This window comes from Pseudophryne corroboree, chromosome 9 (genome assembly GCF_028390025.1).
Source record: "Pseudophryne corroboree isolate aPseCor3 chromosome 9, aPseCor3.hap2, whole genome shotgun sequence".
NCBI lineage: Eukaryota > Metazoa > Chordata > Amphibia > Anura > Myobatrachidae > Pseudophryne > Pseudophryne corroboree.
In genome coordinates, this window is record NC_086452.1 from 33,913,447 (window position 1) to 33,928,832 (window position 15,386).

Below are 15,386 nucleotides of genomic sequence, written 5' to 3' on the forward strand. Positions count from 1 at the left end.
GGCTCCATACCTGGCATTAAATGGGGGAAGGGGAGGGGGGTACACAACCATCATGGTGTCTCTACCATCAATGGTGGAGAACCATTGGTTCTCTGCCATCAGTGACAAAACTACTTGACATCAGCCATCAACCATCGATGATTTGTAATCATTGATGGTCGATGGCCTTTCCTATAAACTGCCCTTAATAAGTGGCTATGTGATTGTAGGCTTGTCTCCCGGAAACTAACCGCAGTCCTGGCTGTGCGAGGTTAGAGATTGCTCTAACACAATGATGGCTAACTTTGACACTCCAGCTGTTGTTGAACTACATATCCCAGCATGCCCTGCTACAGTTTTGTTATTTGGCCATACTAAAACTGATGCAGGGCATGCTGGGATGTGTAGTTCAACAACAGCTGGAGTGTCAAGGTTAGCCATCACTGTTCTAACACAATACTGTCATGTGTCTTCTATTTACCTTACCTGCGATCATTATTCCAGGAGTCCTAGCCACAATGCGGGCGGCCAGTCAGGTACCCGGCCATCTACTGCAGCCGGCTGCCGCGCTGTTCCAGATTGTGAAGAGAAAGGTAATTCCCTAATTCTATCATCTGGAGTTTATTACTGACAAAGCTGAGCGGGAGGCTTAATAAACCCTGAGGCTGCTGGAGGCTGAGCTTAGGATAGGCTCACAGTATAGGCCCAGCAAATGTTATGTCTTTACTGAGTAAATGTGTGAGGTCACCGGGGGAATGTTCAGCGCTCTTGCCTTGCCAGCCGGCTGATTTGCCCGTAGGTCAGACCTTGCATTGGCCCTCATTCCGAGTTGTTTGCTAGCTGCTTTCGTTTGCAGCGCAGCGATTAGGTAAAAAAAGCAGCATTTCTGTGCATGCGTATGGGGCGCAGTGCGCACGCGCGACGTACTTTCACAAAAGCCGATGCAGTTTCACACAAGGTCTAGCGACGCTTTTCAGTCGCACTGCTGTCCGCAGAGTGATTGACAGGAAGTGGGTGTTTCTGGGTGGTAACTGACCGTTTTCGGGGAGTGTGTGTAAAAACGCAGGCGTGTCGAATAAAAACGCAGGAGTGGCTGGCCGAACGCAGGGCGTGTTTGTGACGTCAAAACAGGAACTAAATAATCTGATCGCTAGCTAGGAGTAAGGGTGTGTACACACGGTGAGATAAATCTGTAAGATTTTGACTATATAGTCAAAATCTTATGAAAAGTTAGTGCATATCTCATGGTGCTAGGCAGCTTGCGATACAGATTCGATCCCGATGCGCGCTCTCGTGGGGTCGGTATCGTAAGGCTAGATAGACTGTGCAGGCAAGTCAATCTTGACTATCTAGTGTACAATCTAGTACAAAGTATAGTCAAAATTGGCACCTAGTCAAAATCTGTACTATCTGTGCTAACTGGGCTCTGGGGGAGTTCAAGGGAAATCGCATAGTCAAAATCGAACATAGCAGGGATCTCACCGTGTGTACACACCCTAAGTCTCGAGCTACTCAGAAATCTGCACAATCTTTTTTTGTAGCCGCGCTGCGTTCCTTTCGTTCGCTATTCTGCTAAACCAAGATACACTCCCAGTGGGAGGCAGCTTAGCGTTTGCACTGCTTCTAAAAGCAGCTAGCGAGCGAACAACTCGGAATGAGGGCCATTGCCCCTGGCATTCCTGGTGCCTCAGCGTGGGTTACATATATCACCATGGTAACTATTGAGTGAAGGAGGCACCGCAGGAAGGTAACGGGGAGTGGCGTAAAAAACGCAGCCATTTTTGGGGCCACAGGCAGCGTACAAAGTCGCAGCTGCAAATGCATTTACATACATCTCTGAAGCAGGCCCTTTTAATCTTCCAGCAGCTGAATATGGGATTTAACCATTTCAGTGCCACTTGGTTCAGGTTTTTGATTGAGCTTGCTGCACACGGGTGGAGTAGGGACAGCTGGCGCATAACGCCAGGATCGGCTTTTAAAGGGGTTAGTTAAGTGGTTCCCAAACTTTTGGGAATTATGGCACCCTAAAATATCCAAATTTTATTCATGGCGCCCCCAGGCCAAATATTTCTTATTGAAAAATTTAGAAATAAATATTAAATCAAAAATTGTGTTTATATGTCATCTTCAGATTCCATTATGTGGTGAGGGACAAGATTCGCTTCCGTTTGTCCACATATATTATGATTGGCAGCCGCCAGCACTGGTTTTTCCTATTACATTGACCAGAAATTATTTTGATTGGTCCTGGACCACCAGTCCAGGGCACCCCTGCAATACCCTGAGGCTCCCCAGGGAGCCACGGCACACAGGTTGAGAACCACTGGGTTAGTTATCTGTGGTATAGTGCAGATTTCCTGTCAAACGATGATACGCCCGTCCTCAGGTCGGGAGAAGAGAACAGCGCAGGTTTGTGGTCGATAGATACGGTATCAGCCACCGGTCGGCTTCCGCTCTTCAATCTTTAATAGCTCATTAGTGAGAAAGCTTTGAAACAAATCGAAGAACTAGAGTTTCAGAAATCTAGAGATCTGGTGGTTGGTTGGGCGTTCTGGAGGGAAGGTCAGAGGCGCGCGGGGCGGAGGAAGCCGATTCCTGCAGCCCATAACCTTACAGAGGGGAGTACATGTTATGTGCCCGTTCCATGCTAATGTTCCCTCCTGTGTGTCAGTGATTGTGAGAGTTAGGCCGGGTACACACTGGAACAGTCCGGCGGTTTTGCGACGGGCTGATACGATGTAACAATATATCGTGTCGGTGTATACACTGCACAATCTGCCATACGATGGCGCAATATATCGTTACATTATTAATGTAGCGAACAGCATCATGCGTTGGATCACCACATCTGATAGACCGATGCAACCACACGATTGATCAAATAATGATATTGGTGGAATTGGGGGTACACACGACTGATGTGATCCATCGTGGAGTGCGAGATTGGCCAATATATAGTATAGTGTGTACCCAGCTGTAGTCCCACTGGTCTGGTCCCCTGCGAGAGTGAGACTGTCGCAGTAGAGGGCAGGCGGATAAGCAGGTTACAGCACAGAGCAGTCAGATCGGAGACCTGTACATTCTCATGGGAGTGTGGTGTCCTTATGGGAGAACGTAGCCGTCCCCCAGGTACAATTCTATTTGTCCGGCTTGTTGCAGTTTGCAGCCCCTGGGGGGAGAATGTAACCTACAGCTGGTCTGACTTTTTCAAAATTTGGAACTTGTGTAATAAATACATTTATATAAAGCATCCTACAGTGAATGTGTGACATTGTAGCATTCGCTAATTAGGCTGCAGCCTAGGGCGCCAGTACTTGGGGGGGCAAGCTTAAGAAAGTTTGTCAGTTACCCATCTCTCCGGAATGGTGTTGAGGAAAGTTCTTAAAGTGACCACCAGATGGCAGTGATGATGTAACTTACTGCTAAACCTTTACCTTATGGGGGTCATTCCGAGTTGTTCGCTCGCTAGCAGTTTTTAGCAGCCGTGCAAACGCTATACTGCCGCCCTCTGGGAGTGTATTTTAGCTTAGCAGAAGTGCGAACGGTTGTATCGCAGAGCGCCTGCAAAAACTTTTTGTGCAGTTTCAGAGTAGCTCAAAACCTACTCTGCGCTTTCGATCACTTCAGACTATTCAGTTCCGGATTTGATGTCACACACCCGCCCAGCGTTCGTCCAGCCATGCCTGCGTTTTCCCTGACACGCCTGCGTTTTTCCGAACACTCCCTGAAAACGGTCAGTTGCCCCCCCAGAAACGCACCCTTCATGTCAATCACTCTGCGGCCACCAGTGTGACTGAAATGCTTCGCTAGACCCTGTGTGAAACTGCATAGTTCGTTGTGCCCGTACGTTGCGCGTGAGCATTGCGTCGCATACGCATGCGCAGAACTGCCGTTTTTTAGCCTGATCGCTGCGAACAAATGCAGCTAGCGATCAACTCAGAATGACCCCCTATATACATTGTTTAACAGCACCATCTGGCCATTGTACTGTATACAGAGTGTTCCGCACATTCCCTAGAAGCCAAAGTCTCACTTACACTCCACACACACCATCAGATCACTAGCTGCCAAGATCAAACATGTCAGGTATATAACCTTCGTTACATGTGCAGCACGAATGGTGATTTCCTGAGCGCGCATACGCTCTGTGCTCTGTGTTTAGCAGTATTACATGGGGTGCGCTACCCTTGTATTAGCCTATTGCATCCAGAACCCTTAACCAGGCTGTGCACACACATATAATGTACACATACATACATACATACATACATACATATTCACTGTCCCACATAAACATACATGCAAACACACACATATACACACACATATACACACTTACATACAGCTTATTTGGTGATGAGCTTGGTGTATAACATTGGCCATACAGTGTGTATTGTGTGTCTGACACAATGATTTGCTGTGTCCCTGCCGCAGAGAGAGAACCTACGGAAGGCGTGAAGCCGAGGTGTGAGTCTGCGCGGCAGAGGAGGCCGTGGAGGAGCGAGGTGAGGTTCCCGGGCAGCGTTCCTCGGTCTCTGTGTAAGATCTGCAACACAAGGACACTGCACTGTACCTGACCATTGTCTGCCGCTGCCCGTACCCTGCTGCGCACCACATACTGGAACCTTTATGGCACACCTTTTCCAGAGGACCTGCCCTGCCCCACCAACCAATGCAGACATAAGGGCCTGAGTCCGGGATCTGTGCATGCCGGCTCTGCCCACGTGTCACCAGACCCTGTGACGCCTCTGGGTGTGTAGATGGAATTGCGGGCTATTCAGACGTGAGCCCACGCAGTGATCCAGCTGATTTCAGATGGACCAGGTACAAGGCCCATAGCGATGATGGCTGCTGTCACAAGCGGCTGCATAGACACACCCAACACTGAATACAGGCGGATATTCACATTTATTCACAATCGCGCAAAATCAGGGCCGGATTGGGGGCCACATGGGGCTGAAAATGCTCAACAGCCTATACTGAGAAGGGGAGGAGCTGTGACCGGTGCTGTGTGGGTGTAGCCAGAGCTGTATGGGTGTGACCAGTGCTGTGTGGGTGTGGCCAGTGCCATGTGGGCGTGTACACCCACTGCACTATCAGCCCCAGTGTCTCCCTATGCACGCAGGGGTGTAGAGCGTAGAGCCGTTCCCTGCTGCGGTAGGTAGGAGTGATATGACCCTTGCGCTATTGCACCGCATGCTTGTCAGGCCTTCATGTCTGCGGAGGCGTGGAGAGTCAGCGCAAACCTGGGTGTAAGCTGGGCTGGTCATCTGGGCGCGGCGGTGCAATTCCGGTGCGCTTCATACAGGATTGAGCCCCGTTGCTGAGGAAGCCAGATACGGAAACCTCTGTTTTGTAAATATTGAAGGTGGAAACCAACATTTTTTATTAAACCATTTTAACCTCGCTCAATACCTTTTACTGACATTGGTGTATTATTTGTGTAGGTGGAATGTATCCCAGGCCTTGATACCCTATGTCAGGAGGAACGTACCGGGCCCCTCTGTAGCGTACTGCGCACGCCATGCAGCCATAGCCGGAGCTCACTACTATCTCCTATAGATCAGCTGGACCATTCCATGGGCACCGGTCAGTTTCCAATTCATTAATTAATACGAATACTGACTAATGCTTAATACTGATTATTGACTAATACTAACAATGTCTAATGACTAATACCAGTAAGTGACTAACACCAATTCTGTCTGTTGTGGATTGAGGGTTTAACCAAGCTAAATTGGGCTTTGATGGTTCTGCTTAAGTAATATGTGACCCTTGACCCATCTGTTGGTGTTACTGTAAATCAGGGGTGGGGAACCTCCGGCCCGCGGGCCGTATAAGGCCCGCGAAGCCGTTTGGTCCGGCCCACCCGCTCCTCTCAGTGAGACACGCCGCCGCACAGTCTGGCGGCAGCGTGTCTCAGCTGTCACCACACGGAGGAGAGCGCGGCTATTGTCGGGCGGCGGCGTGTAGGGCTTGAAACCAGCCGCCGGTTCGTGAACCAATCAGAGCTCGCGGACCGGCAGCCAATCAGGAGCCGCGGCTGCCGGTCCGCGAGCTCTGATTGGCTCTCGAACCGGCGGCTGGTTTCAAGTCTTACACACTGCCGCCCAACATAGCCGCACTCTCCTCCGTGTAAAGGAGCGGTAAGCGGGACGGGTAGATGGGGGGCACCTGTATACCTGGCACTGTGGGGGTCATCTGTATACCTGGCACTGTGGGGGCATCTGTATACCTGGCACTGTGAGGGGCATTTGTATACCTGGCACTGTGGGGACATCTGTATACCTGGCACTGTGGGGACATCTGTATACCTGGCACTGTGGGGGCATCTGTATACCTGGCACTGTGGGGGCATCTGTATACCTGGCACTGTGAGGGGCATTTGTATACCTGGCACTGTGGGGGCATCTGTATACCTGGCACTGTGGGGACATCTGTATACCTGGCACTGTGAGGGGCATCTGTATACCTGGCACTGTGGGGGCATCTGTATACCTGGCACTGTGAGGGGCATTTGTATACCTGGCACTGTGGGGGCATTTGTATACCTGGCACTGTGGGGGCATTTGTATACCTGGCACTGTGGGGGCATCTGTATACCTGGCACTGTGAGGGGCATCTGTATACCTGGCACTGTGAGGGGCATTTGTATACCTGGCACTGTGGGGGCATTTGTATGCCTGGCACTGTGAGGGGCATTTGTATGCCTGGCACTGTGGGGGCATCTGTATGCCTGGCACTGTGAGGGGCATTTGTATACCTGGCACTGCACTATTGGGGGCATATGTGTATCACGTCCCATTTTAACTGGCCACACCCATTTTTGGGGGCGCGCGCGGGGGCAGACTTGTATGGCTTTTGAAGGATTTTATAAATATCCAAATGGCCCTCGGTAGAAAAAAGGTTCCCCACCCCATCTGTAAATAATGGGCATGGGGGTCATTCTGACCCGTTTGCTCGCTGCATTTTAACGCAGCAGAGCGAACGGGTCCCTACTGCGCATGCGCCGTAGTGCGCTGGCGCATGCCAGACGGCCGAAGGCCGTAGCAGGGATACGATCTCCTCTGCCTGATTGACAGGCAGAGGCGATCGCTGGGCGGGAGGGGGCGGAACGGCGGCGTTTGGCCGCCGTGTCGTGGGTTTGGTCCTGCCAACGGGCCGCAGCAGCTGCGTGCCGTCACGCGCAGCCGCTGCGGGCCGGGGAGCGATGAGTAGCTCCCGCCCAGCACGCTAAAGCTGCACTGGCCGGGAGCTACTCTTGAAGTGCAAAGGCATCGCCGCTGTGTGATGCCTTTGCACTTCTGCGGGGGGAGGGAGGAGGGGGGGGCCGGACTGACATGCGGGGTGGGATAGCTCTGTGCTGGGCGTCCCCCCGCATGTCGGGGAAGAAGATCGTAGCTGTGCTAAATTTAGCACAGCTACGATCAACTCGGAATGACCCCCATGGCTCTGTGATCCTGCCCCCGCCCCATGTGTACCCGCTTTGTCTGTGGGCGCCCTGGTAGCAAAGTAAGAAATGTTGGAAAGTATTCTAGGTCTACGGGAGAGATGTATCAAACAGTGAGAAGAGTGGAACAATGGACTAATGGACAAGTTGCCCATACCTACTTCGAGGTAGCATTTATCAAGAACATTCTATAAAATGATTGGTAGCAGCTAATTGGTTGCCATGGGCAACTTCTCTTCTGGTCCATTTCTCCAGTCTTTTCAATGTTTGGTATCTCATACCCTGTTTCTATCACGGGCAGTTGTGTGGCCCTCTGGGAGCGGGGCCCCATAAGGTTTTCATATAATGGTTGTAATGTGCTGTAAAACAAGGGATCCCTGTTGCTTTCGGTGTTTGCACAGTCTGGTCAGCATTTGTCGGCCAGATCTCCACTCCCAGCAAGGCAATCCTCTGGCTGTACACAGGTGAATGTAAGGGGGGGAGGAGAGGACGACCACCCATCAGCGAAATCAAGGTTTTATTGATAGAGAAATGTAGCACTCACTCAAAGTGAGGACTGTTGATCACAAATGGAGATCCGAGTCTATGTGATCTGGAACCATTGTTTCAACGGATGTGTTTCGTCCAACATGTGATCCACTGGAGTTGTAGCTTGGCTAGATGTGTTTCGGGCATCTTGACTTTTCCGAAAGCAATGCATACATCCTTAAGAAACACCCTTACATGCACCCCGGAGGCCGAGTGACCAGAGGATTCCAACAAGGTTTTAAATTAAGAAAAGTTGATAACATATTGCAGAGGTTCTCACACGTGGACCTCCAGGCACCCCAGCGGTCCAGGTTTTAAGTATATCCATGGCTTAGCACAGATGAGTACATCAAATTGACTGAGGTACTGATTAGGTCACCTGTGGCCAAGCATGGATATACTTAAAATCTGGTCCATTGGAGTGCCTTGAGGATCACGTTTGAGAACTTCTGACCTACTGTATATAAATGTACTAATATTTTAGACAAATTTTACCAATACTATAATAAAAATATATTTTATGCTCAATTGTGGCGCGTGTGTGCGGGGGCCGGCGTGGGCGTCATAGGCAGGCACCCCAATACCGTCAGGTGCCCGCATGGGTGCTCAATTTTTAACAGGTTTACTCGATGATCTCTTTTCCCTGACATCAGGCTTAGTGACCTCTAAACGTCGTCCGATCTCGGTAACGGACCTCGTCAGTCTGCGCTATGAAATAGGACACGCTTTCCTGGATCCTATTCTCTCCTTGGAATATTTCCTATAGAACTGACATATATAGCAGCCTAGTCATTCATGTGCTAAGGTGAGACGCAGGTCCACGCCTGTAGTTATAACATACTCTGTCAATTAATAAAATATTTTATTTACGTTATTCCTTTGTGACATGGGGATAAAAGTTATAGGGTTACATATAGATGTAGAAGACTTACAGTGGGTGTATATAAAACAAGCTTTTTCATCGGAGCGGCTGCCTGTGACATCACCCACATGCAGCGCCGCATCGATTCCCCCCCCCCCCATGGCCACTGCATGTAGCCTTGGGCATGTGATACCTGCATCTTACTTCTGACACCACCTTATTATTTACATGTAGCCTTGGGCATGTGATAACTGCATCTTACTTCTGACTCCACCTTATTATTATTTCCATGTAGCCTTGGGCATGTGATAACTGCATCTTACTTCTGGCTCCACCTTATTATTTGCATGTAGCCTTGGGCATGTGATAACTGCATCTTTCTTCTGACTCCACCTTATTATTTGCATGTAGCCTTGGGCATGTGATAACCACATCTTACTTCTGGCTCCACCTTATTATTTGCATGTAGCCTTGGGCATGTGATAACCACATCTTACTTCTGGCTCCACCTTATTATTTACATGTAGCCTTGGGCATGTGATAACTGCATCTTTCTTCTGACTCCACCTTATTATTTGCATGTAGCCTTGGGCATGTGATAACTGCATCTTACTTCTGGCTCCACCTTATTATTTACATGTAGCCTTGGGCATGTGATAACTGCATCTTACTTCTGGCTCAACCTTATTATTTACATGTAGCCTTGGGCATGTGATAACTGCATCTTACTTCTGGCTCCACCTTATTATTTACATGTAGCCTTGGGCATGTGATAACTGCATCTTACTTCTGGCTCCACCTTATTATTTACATGTAGCCTTGGGCATGTGATAACTGCATCTTCTGGCTCCACCTTATTATTTACATGTAGCCTTGGGCATGTGATAACTGTATTTTACTTCTGGCTCCACCTTATTATTTGCATGTAGCCTTGGGCATGTGATACCTGCATCTTACTTCTGGCTCCACCTTATTATTTACATGTAGCCTTGGGCATGTGATAACTGCATCTTACTTCTGGCTCCACCTTATTATTTACATGAAGCCTTGGGCATGTGATAACTGCATCTTACTTCTGGCTCCACCTTATTATTTACATGTAGCCTTGGGCATGTGATAACTGCATCTTACTTCTGGCTCCACCTTATTATTTACATGTAGCCTTGGGCATGTGATAACCGCATCTTACTTCTGGCTCCACCTTATTATTATTATTTACATGTAGCCTTGGGCATGTGATAACTGCATCTTACTTCTGGCTCCACCTTATTATTTACATGAAGCCTTGGGCATGTGATAACTGCATCTTACTTCTGGCTCCACCTTATTATTTACATGTAGCCTTGGGCATGTGATAACTGCATCTTACTTCTGGCTCCACCTTATTATTTGCATGTAGCCTTGGGCATGTGATAACTGCATCTTACTTCTGGCTCCACCTTATTATTTACATGTAGCCTTGGGCATGTGATAACTGCATCTTACTTCTGACTCCACCTTATTATTTTCTCTAACGTCCTAAGTGGATGCTGGGGACTCCGTAAGGACCATGGGGAACAGCGGCTCCGCAGGAGACTGGGCACATCTAAAGAAAGCTTTAGGACTATCTGGTGTGCACTGGCTCCTCCCCCTATGACCCTCCTCCAAGCCTCAGTTAGATCTCTGTGCCCGAACGAGAAGGGTGCACACTAGGGGCTCTCCTGAGCTTCTTAGTGAAAGTTTTAGATTAGGTTTTTTATTTTCAGTGAGACCTGCTGGCAACAGGCTCACTGCATCGAGGGACTAAGGGGAGAAGAAGCGAACTCACCTGCGTGCAGAGTGGATTGGGCTTCTTAGGCTACTGGACATTAGCTCCAGAGGGACGATCACAGGCCCAGCTTGGATGGGTCCCAGAGCCGCGCCGCCGGCCCCCTTAGAGAGCCAGAAGGCAGAAGAGGTCCGGAAAATCGGCGGCAGAAGACGTCCTGTCTTCAACAAGGTAGCGCACAGCACTGCAGCTGTGCGCCATTGCTCTCAGCACACTTCACACTTCGGTCACTGAGGGTGCAGGGCGCTGGGGGGGGGCGCCCTGAGACGCAATAAAAACACCTTGGATGGCAAAAAAATGCATCACATATAGCTCCTGGGCTATATGGATGCATTTAACCCCTGCCAGAATCCATAAAAAAGCAGGAGAAAAGTCCGCGAAAAAGGGGCGGAGCCTATCTCCTCAGCACACTGGCGCCATTTTCCCTCACAGCTCCGTTGGAGGGAAGCTCCCTGTCTCTCCCCTGCAGTCACTACACTACAGAAAGGGTTAAAAAAAGAGAGGGGGGCACTAATTAGGCGCAGTATTAACTATACAGCAGCTATTAGGGGAAAAACACTTATATAAGGTTATCCCTGTATATATATATAGCGCTCTGGTGTGTGCTGGCAAACTCTCCCTCTGTCTCCCCAAAGGGCTAGTGGGGTCCTGTCCTCTATCAGAGCATTCCCTGTGTGTGTGCTGTATGTCGGTGCTTTTGTGTCGACATGTATGAGGAGAAAAATGATGTGGAGACGGAGCAGATTGCCTGTAATAGTGATGTCACCCCCTAGGGGGTCGACACCTGAGTGGATGAACTGTTGGAAGGAATTACGTGACAGTATCAGCTCTGTATAAAAGACAGTGGTTGACATGAGACAGCCGGCTACTCAGCTTGTGCCTGTCCAGACGTCTCATAGGCCGTCAGGGGCTCTAAAGCGCCCGTTACCTCAGATGGCAGATATAGACGCCGACACGGATACTGACTCCAGTGTCGACGGTGAAGAGACGAATGTGACTTCCAGTAGGGCCACACGTTACATGATTGAGGCAATGAAAAATGTTTTACACATTTCTGATAATACGAGTACCACCAAAAAAGGGGTATTATGTTCGGTGAGGAAAAACTACCTGTAGTTTTCCTGAATCTGAGAAATTAAATGAGGTGTGTGATGATGCGTGGGTTTCCCCCGATAACAACGGATAATTTCTAAAATGTTATTGGCATTATATCCTTTCCCGCCAGAGGTTAGGGTGCGTTGGGAAACACCCCCTAGGGGGGATAAAGCGCTCACACGCTTGTAAGGGCTCTACCTTCGCCTGAGATGGCCGCCCTTAAGGATCCTGCTGATAGAAAGCAGGAGGGTATCCTAAAAGGTATTTACACACATACTGGTGTTATACTGCGACCAGCAATCGCCTCAGCCTGGATGTGCAGTGCTGGGTTGGCGTGGTCGGATTCCCTGACTGAAAATATTGATACCCTAGATAGGGACAGTATATTTTTGCCTATAGAGCATTTAAAAGATGCATTTTTATATACGCGTGATGCACAGCGGAATATTTGCCGACTGGCATCAAGTCTAAACGCGTTATCCATTTCTACCAGTAGAGGGTTATGGACACGTCAGTGGTCAGGTGATGCGTATTCCAAACGGCATTTGGAAGTATTGCTTTATTAAGGGAGGAGTTATTTGGGGTCGGTCTTTCAGACCTGGTGGCCACGGCAACAGCTGGGAATTCCACGTTTGTACCCCAGGTCGCCTCTCAACATGAGAAGACGCCGTATTATCAGGCGCAGTCTTTTCGTGGACAAGCGGGCAAAAGGTTCCTCATTTCTGCCCCGTGACAGAGGGAGAGGAAAAAGGCTGCAGAAATCAGCCAGTTCCCAGGAACAGAAACCCTCTCCCGCCTCTGCCAAGCCCTCAGTATACGCTGGGGCTTTACAAGCAGAATCAGGCACGGTGGGGGGCCCGTCTCAATGAATTTCAGCGCGCAGTGGGCTCACTCGCAAGTAGACCCCTGGATCCTTCAGGTGATATCTCAGGGGTACAAATTAGAATTCGAGACGTCTCCCCCTCGCCGTTTCCTAAAGTCGGCTTTACCGATGTCTCCTTCTGACAGGGAGACAGTTTTGGAAGCCATTCACAAGCTGTATTCCCAGCAGGTGATAATCAAGATACCCCTCCTGCAACAGGGAACGGGGTATTATTCCACACTGTTGTGGTACCGAAGCCGGACGGCTCGGTGAGACCGATTCTAAATCTAAAATCTTTGAACACTTACGTACAGAGGTTCAAATTCAAGATTGAGTCACTCAGAGCAGTGATTGCGAACCTGGAAGAAGGGGACTACATGATGTCTCGGGACATCAAGGATGCTTACCTTCATGTCAAAATTTACCCTTCTCACCAAGGGTACCTCAGGTTTATGGTACAGAACTGTCACTATCAGTTCAGACGCTGCCGTATGGATGGTACACGGCACCCCGGGTCTTTACCAAGGTAATGGCCGAAATGATGATATTCCTTCGAAGGAAGTGAATTTTAGTTATCCCTTCCTTGGACAATTCCCTGATAAGGGTAAGATCCAGGGAACAGTTGGAGGTCGGTGTAGCACTATCTCAGGTAGTGTTGCGGCAGCACGATTGGATTCTCAATATTCCAAAATCGCACCTGGTTCCGACGACGTGTCTTCTGTTCCTAGGGATGATCCTGGACACAGTCCAGAAAAAGGTGTTTCTCCCGGAGGAGAAAGCCAGGGAGTTATCCGAGCTAGTCAGGAACCTCCTAAAACCGAGCCAGGTCTCAGTGCATCAATGCACAAGGGTTCTGGGTAAAATGGTGGCTTCCTACGAAGCAATCCCATTCGGCAGATTCCACGCAAGAACTTTCCAGTGGGACCTGCTGGACAAATGGTCCGGATCGCATCTTCAGATGCATCAGCGGATAACCCTGTCACCAAGGACAAGGGTGTCCCTCCTGTGGTGGTTGCAGAGTGCTCATCTTCTAGAGGGCCGCAGATTAGGCATTCAGGACTGGGTCCTGGTGACCACGGATGCCAGCCTGCGAGGCTGGGGAGCAGTCACACAGGGAAGGAATATCCAGGGCTTATGGTCAAGCCTGGAGACATCACTTCACATAAATATCCTGAAGCTAAGGGACATTTACAATGCTCTAAGCTTAGCAAGACCTCTGCTTCAAGGTCAGCCGGTGTTGATCCAGTCGGACAACATCACGGCAGTCACCCACGTAAACAGACAGGGTGGCACAAGAAGCAGGAGGGCAATGGCAGAAGCTGCAAGGATTCTTCGCTGGGCGGAAAATCATGTGATAGCACTGTCAGCAGTATTCATTCCGGGAGTGGACAACTGGGAAGCAGACTTCCTCAGCACGACCTCCACCCGGGAGAGTGGGGACTTCACCCAGAAGTCTTCCACTTGATTAAAAACTCGACAGGTATTGCGCCAGGTCCAGGGACCCTCAGGCAATAAGCTGTAGACGCTCTGGTAACACCGTGGGTGTACCAGTCAGGGTATGTGTTCCCTCCTCTGCCTCTCATACCCAAGGTACTGAGATTGATAAGATGGAGAGGAGTAAGCACTATATTCGTGGTTCCGGATTGGCCAAGAAGGACTTGGTAACCGGAACTTCAAGAGATGCTCACGGAGGATCCGTGTCCTCTACCTCTAAGAAGGGACCTGCTCCAGCAAGGACCCTGTCTGTTCCAAGACTTACCGCGGCTGCGTTTGACGGCATGGCGGTTGAACGCCGGATCCTGAAGGAAAAAAGGCATTCCGGATGAAGTCATCCCTATCCTGATCAAAGCCAGGAAGGATGTAACCGCAAAAACATTATCACCGCAATTGGCGAAAATATGTTGCGTGGTGCGAGGCCAGTAAGGCCCGACGGAGGAAATTCAACTGGGTCGATTCCTACATTTCCTGCAAACAGGAGTGTCTATGGGCCTGAAATTGGGGTACATTAAGGTTCAAATTTCGGCCCTGTCAATTTTCTTCCAAAAAGAACTAGCTTCAGTCCCTGAAGTTCAGACGTTTGTAAAAGGGGTACTGCATATACAGCCTCCTTTTGTGCCTCCAGTGGCACTTTGGGATCTCAATGTAGTTTTGGGTTCCAAAAGTCACATTGGTTTGAACCACTTAAATCTGTGGAGTTAAAATATCTCACATGGAAAGTGGTCATGCTGTTGGCCCTGGCCTGGGCCAGGCGCGTGTCAGAATTGGCGGCTTTATCCTGAAAAAGCCCTTATCTGATTTTCCATTCGGACAGGGCGGAATTGAGGACTCGTCCTCAGTTTCTCCCCAAGGTGGTTTCAGCGTCTCACCTGAACCAACCTATTGGTGGTGACTGCGGCTACTAGGGACTTGGAGGCCTCCAAGTTGCTAGACGTTGTCAGTGCCCTGAAAATATATGTTTCCAGGACGGCTGGAGTCAGGAAATCTGACTCGCTGTTTATCCTGTGTGCACCCAACAAGCTGGGTGCTCCTGCTTCTAAGCAGACTATTGCTCGTTGGATTTGTAGTACAATTCAGCTTGCACATTCTGTGGCAGGCCTGCCACAGCCAAAAATCTGTAAATGCCCACTCCACAAGGAAGGTGGGCTCATCTTGGGCGGCTGCCCGAGGGGTCTCGGCTTTACAACTTTGCAGAGCAGCTACTTGGTCAGGAGCAAATACGTTTGTAAAATTCTACAAAATTGATACCCTGGCTGAGGAGGACCTGGAGTTCTCTCATTTGGTGCTGCAGAGTCATCCGCACTCT

The 15,386-nt window shown here is 49.6% G+C and overlaps 1 protein-coding gene across 2 annotated transcripts in view; it reads left to right on the top strand.

The window, feature by feature from the left end:
- The window catches only part of C9H1orf141 (chromosome 9 C1orf141 homolog), a 47,433-nt gene that overhangs the window by 7,819 nt on the left and 24,228 nt on the right, over positions 1 to 15,386 (top strand). For both annotated transcript variants that reach the window (XM_063939137.1, XM_063939136.1), the window contains exons 4-6: positions 484 to 572; positions 4,414 to 4,484; positions 5,427 to 5,568. In XM_063939137.1, the coding sequence (XP_063795207.1) occupies positions 484 to 572; positions 4,414 to 4,484; positions 5,427 to 5,568 (302 nt within the window). The remainder of the gene's footprint in view (positions 1 to 483; positions 573 to 4,413; positions 4,485 to 5,426; positions 5,569 to 15,386) is intronic.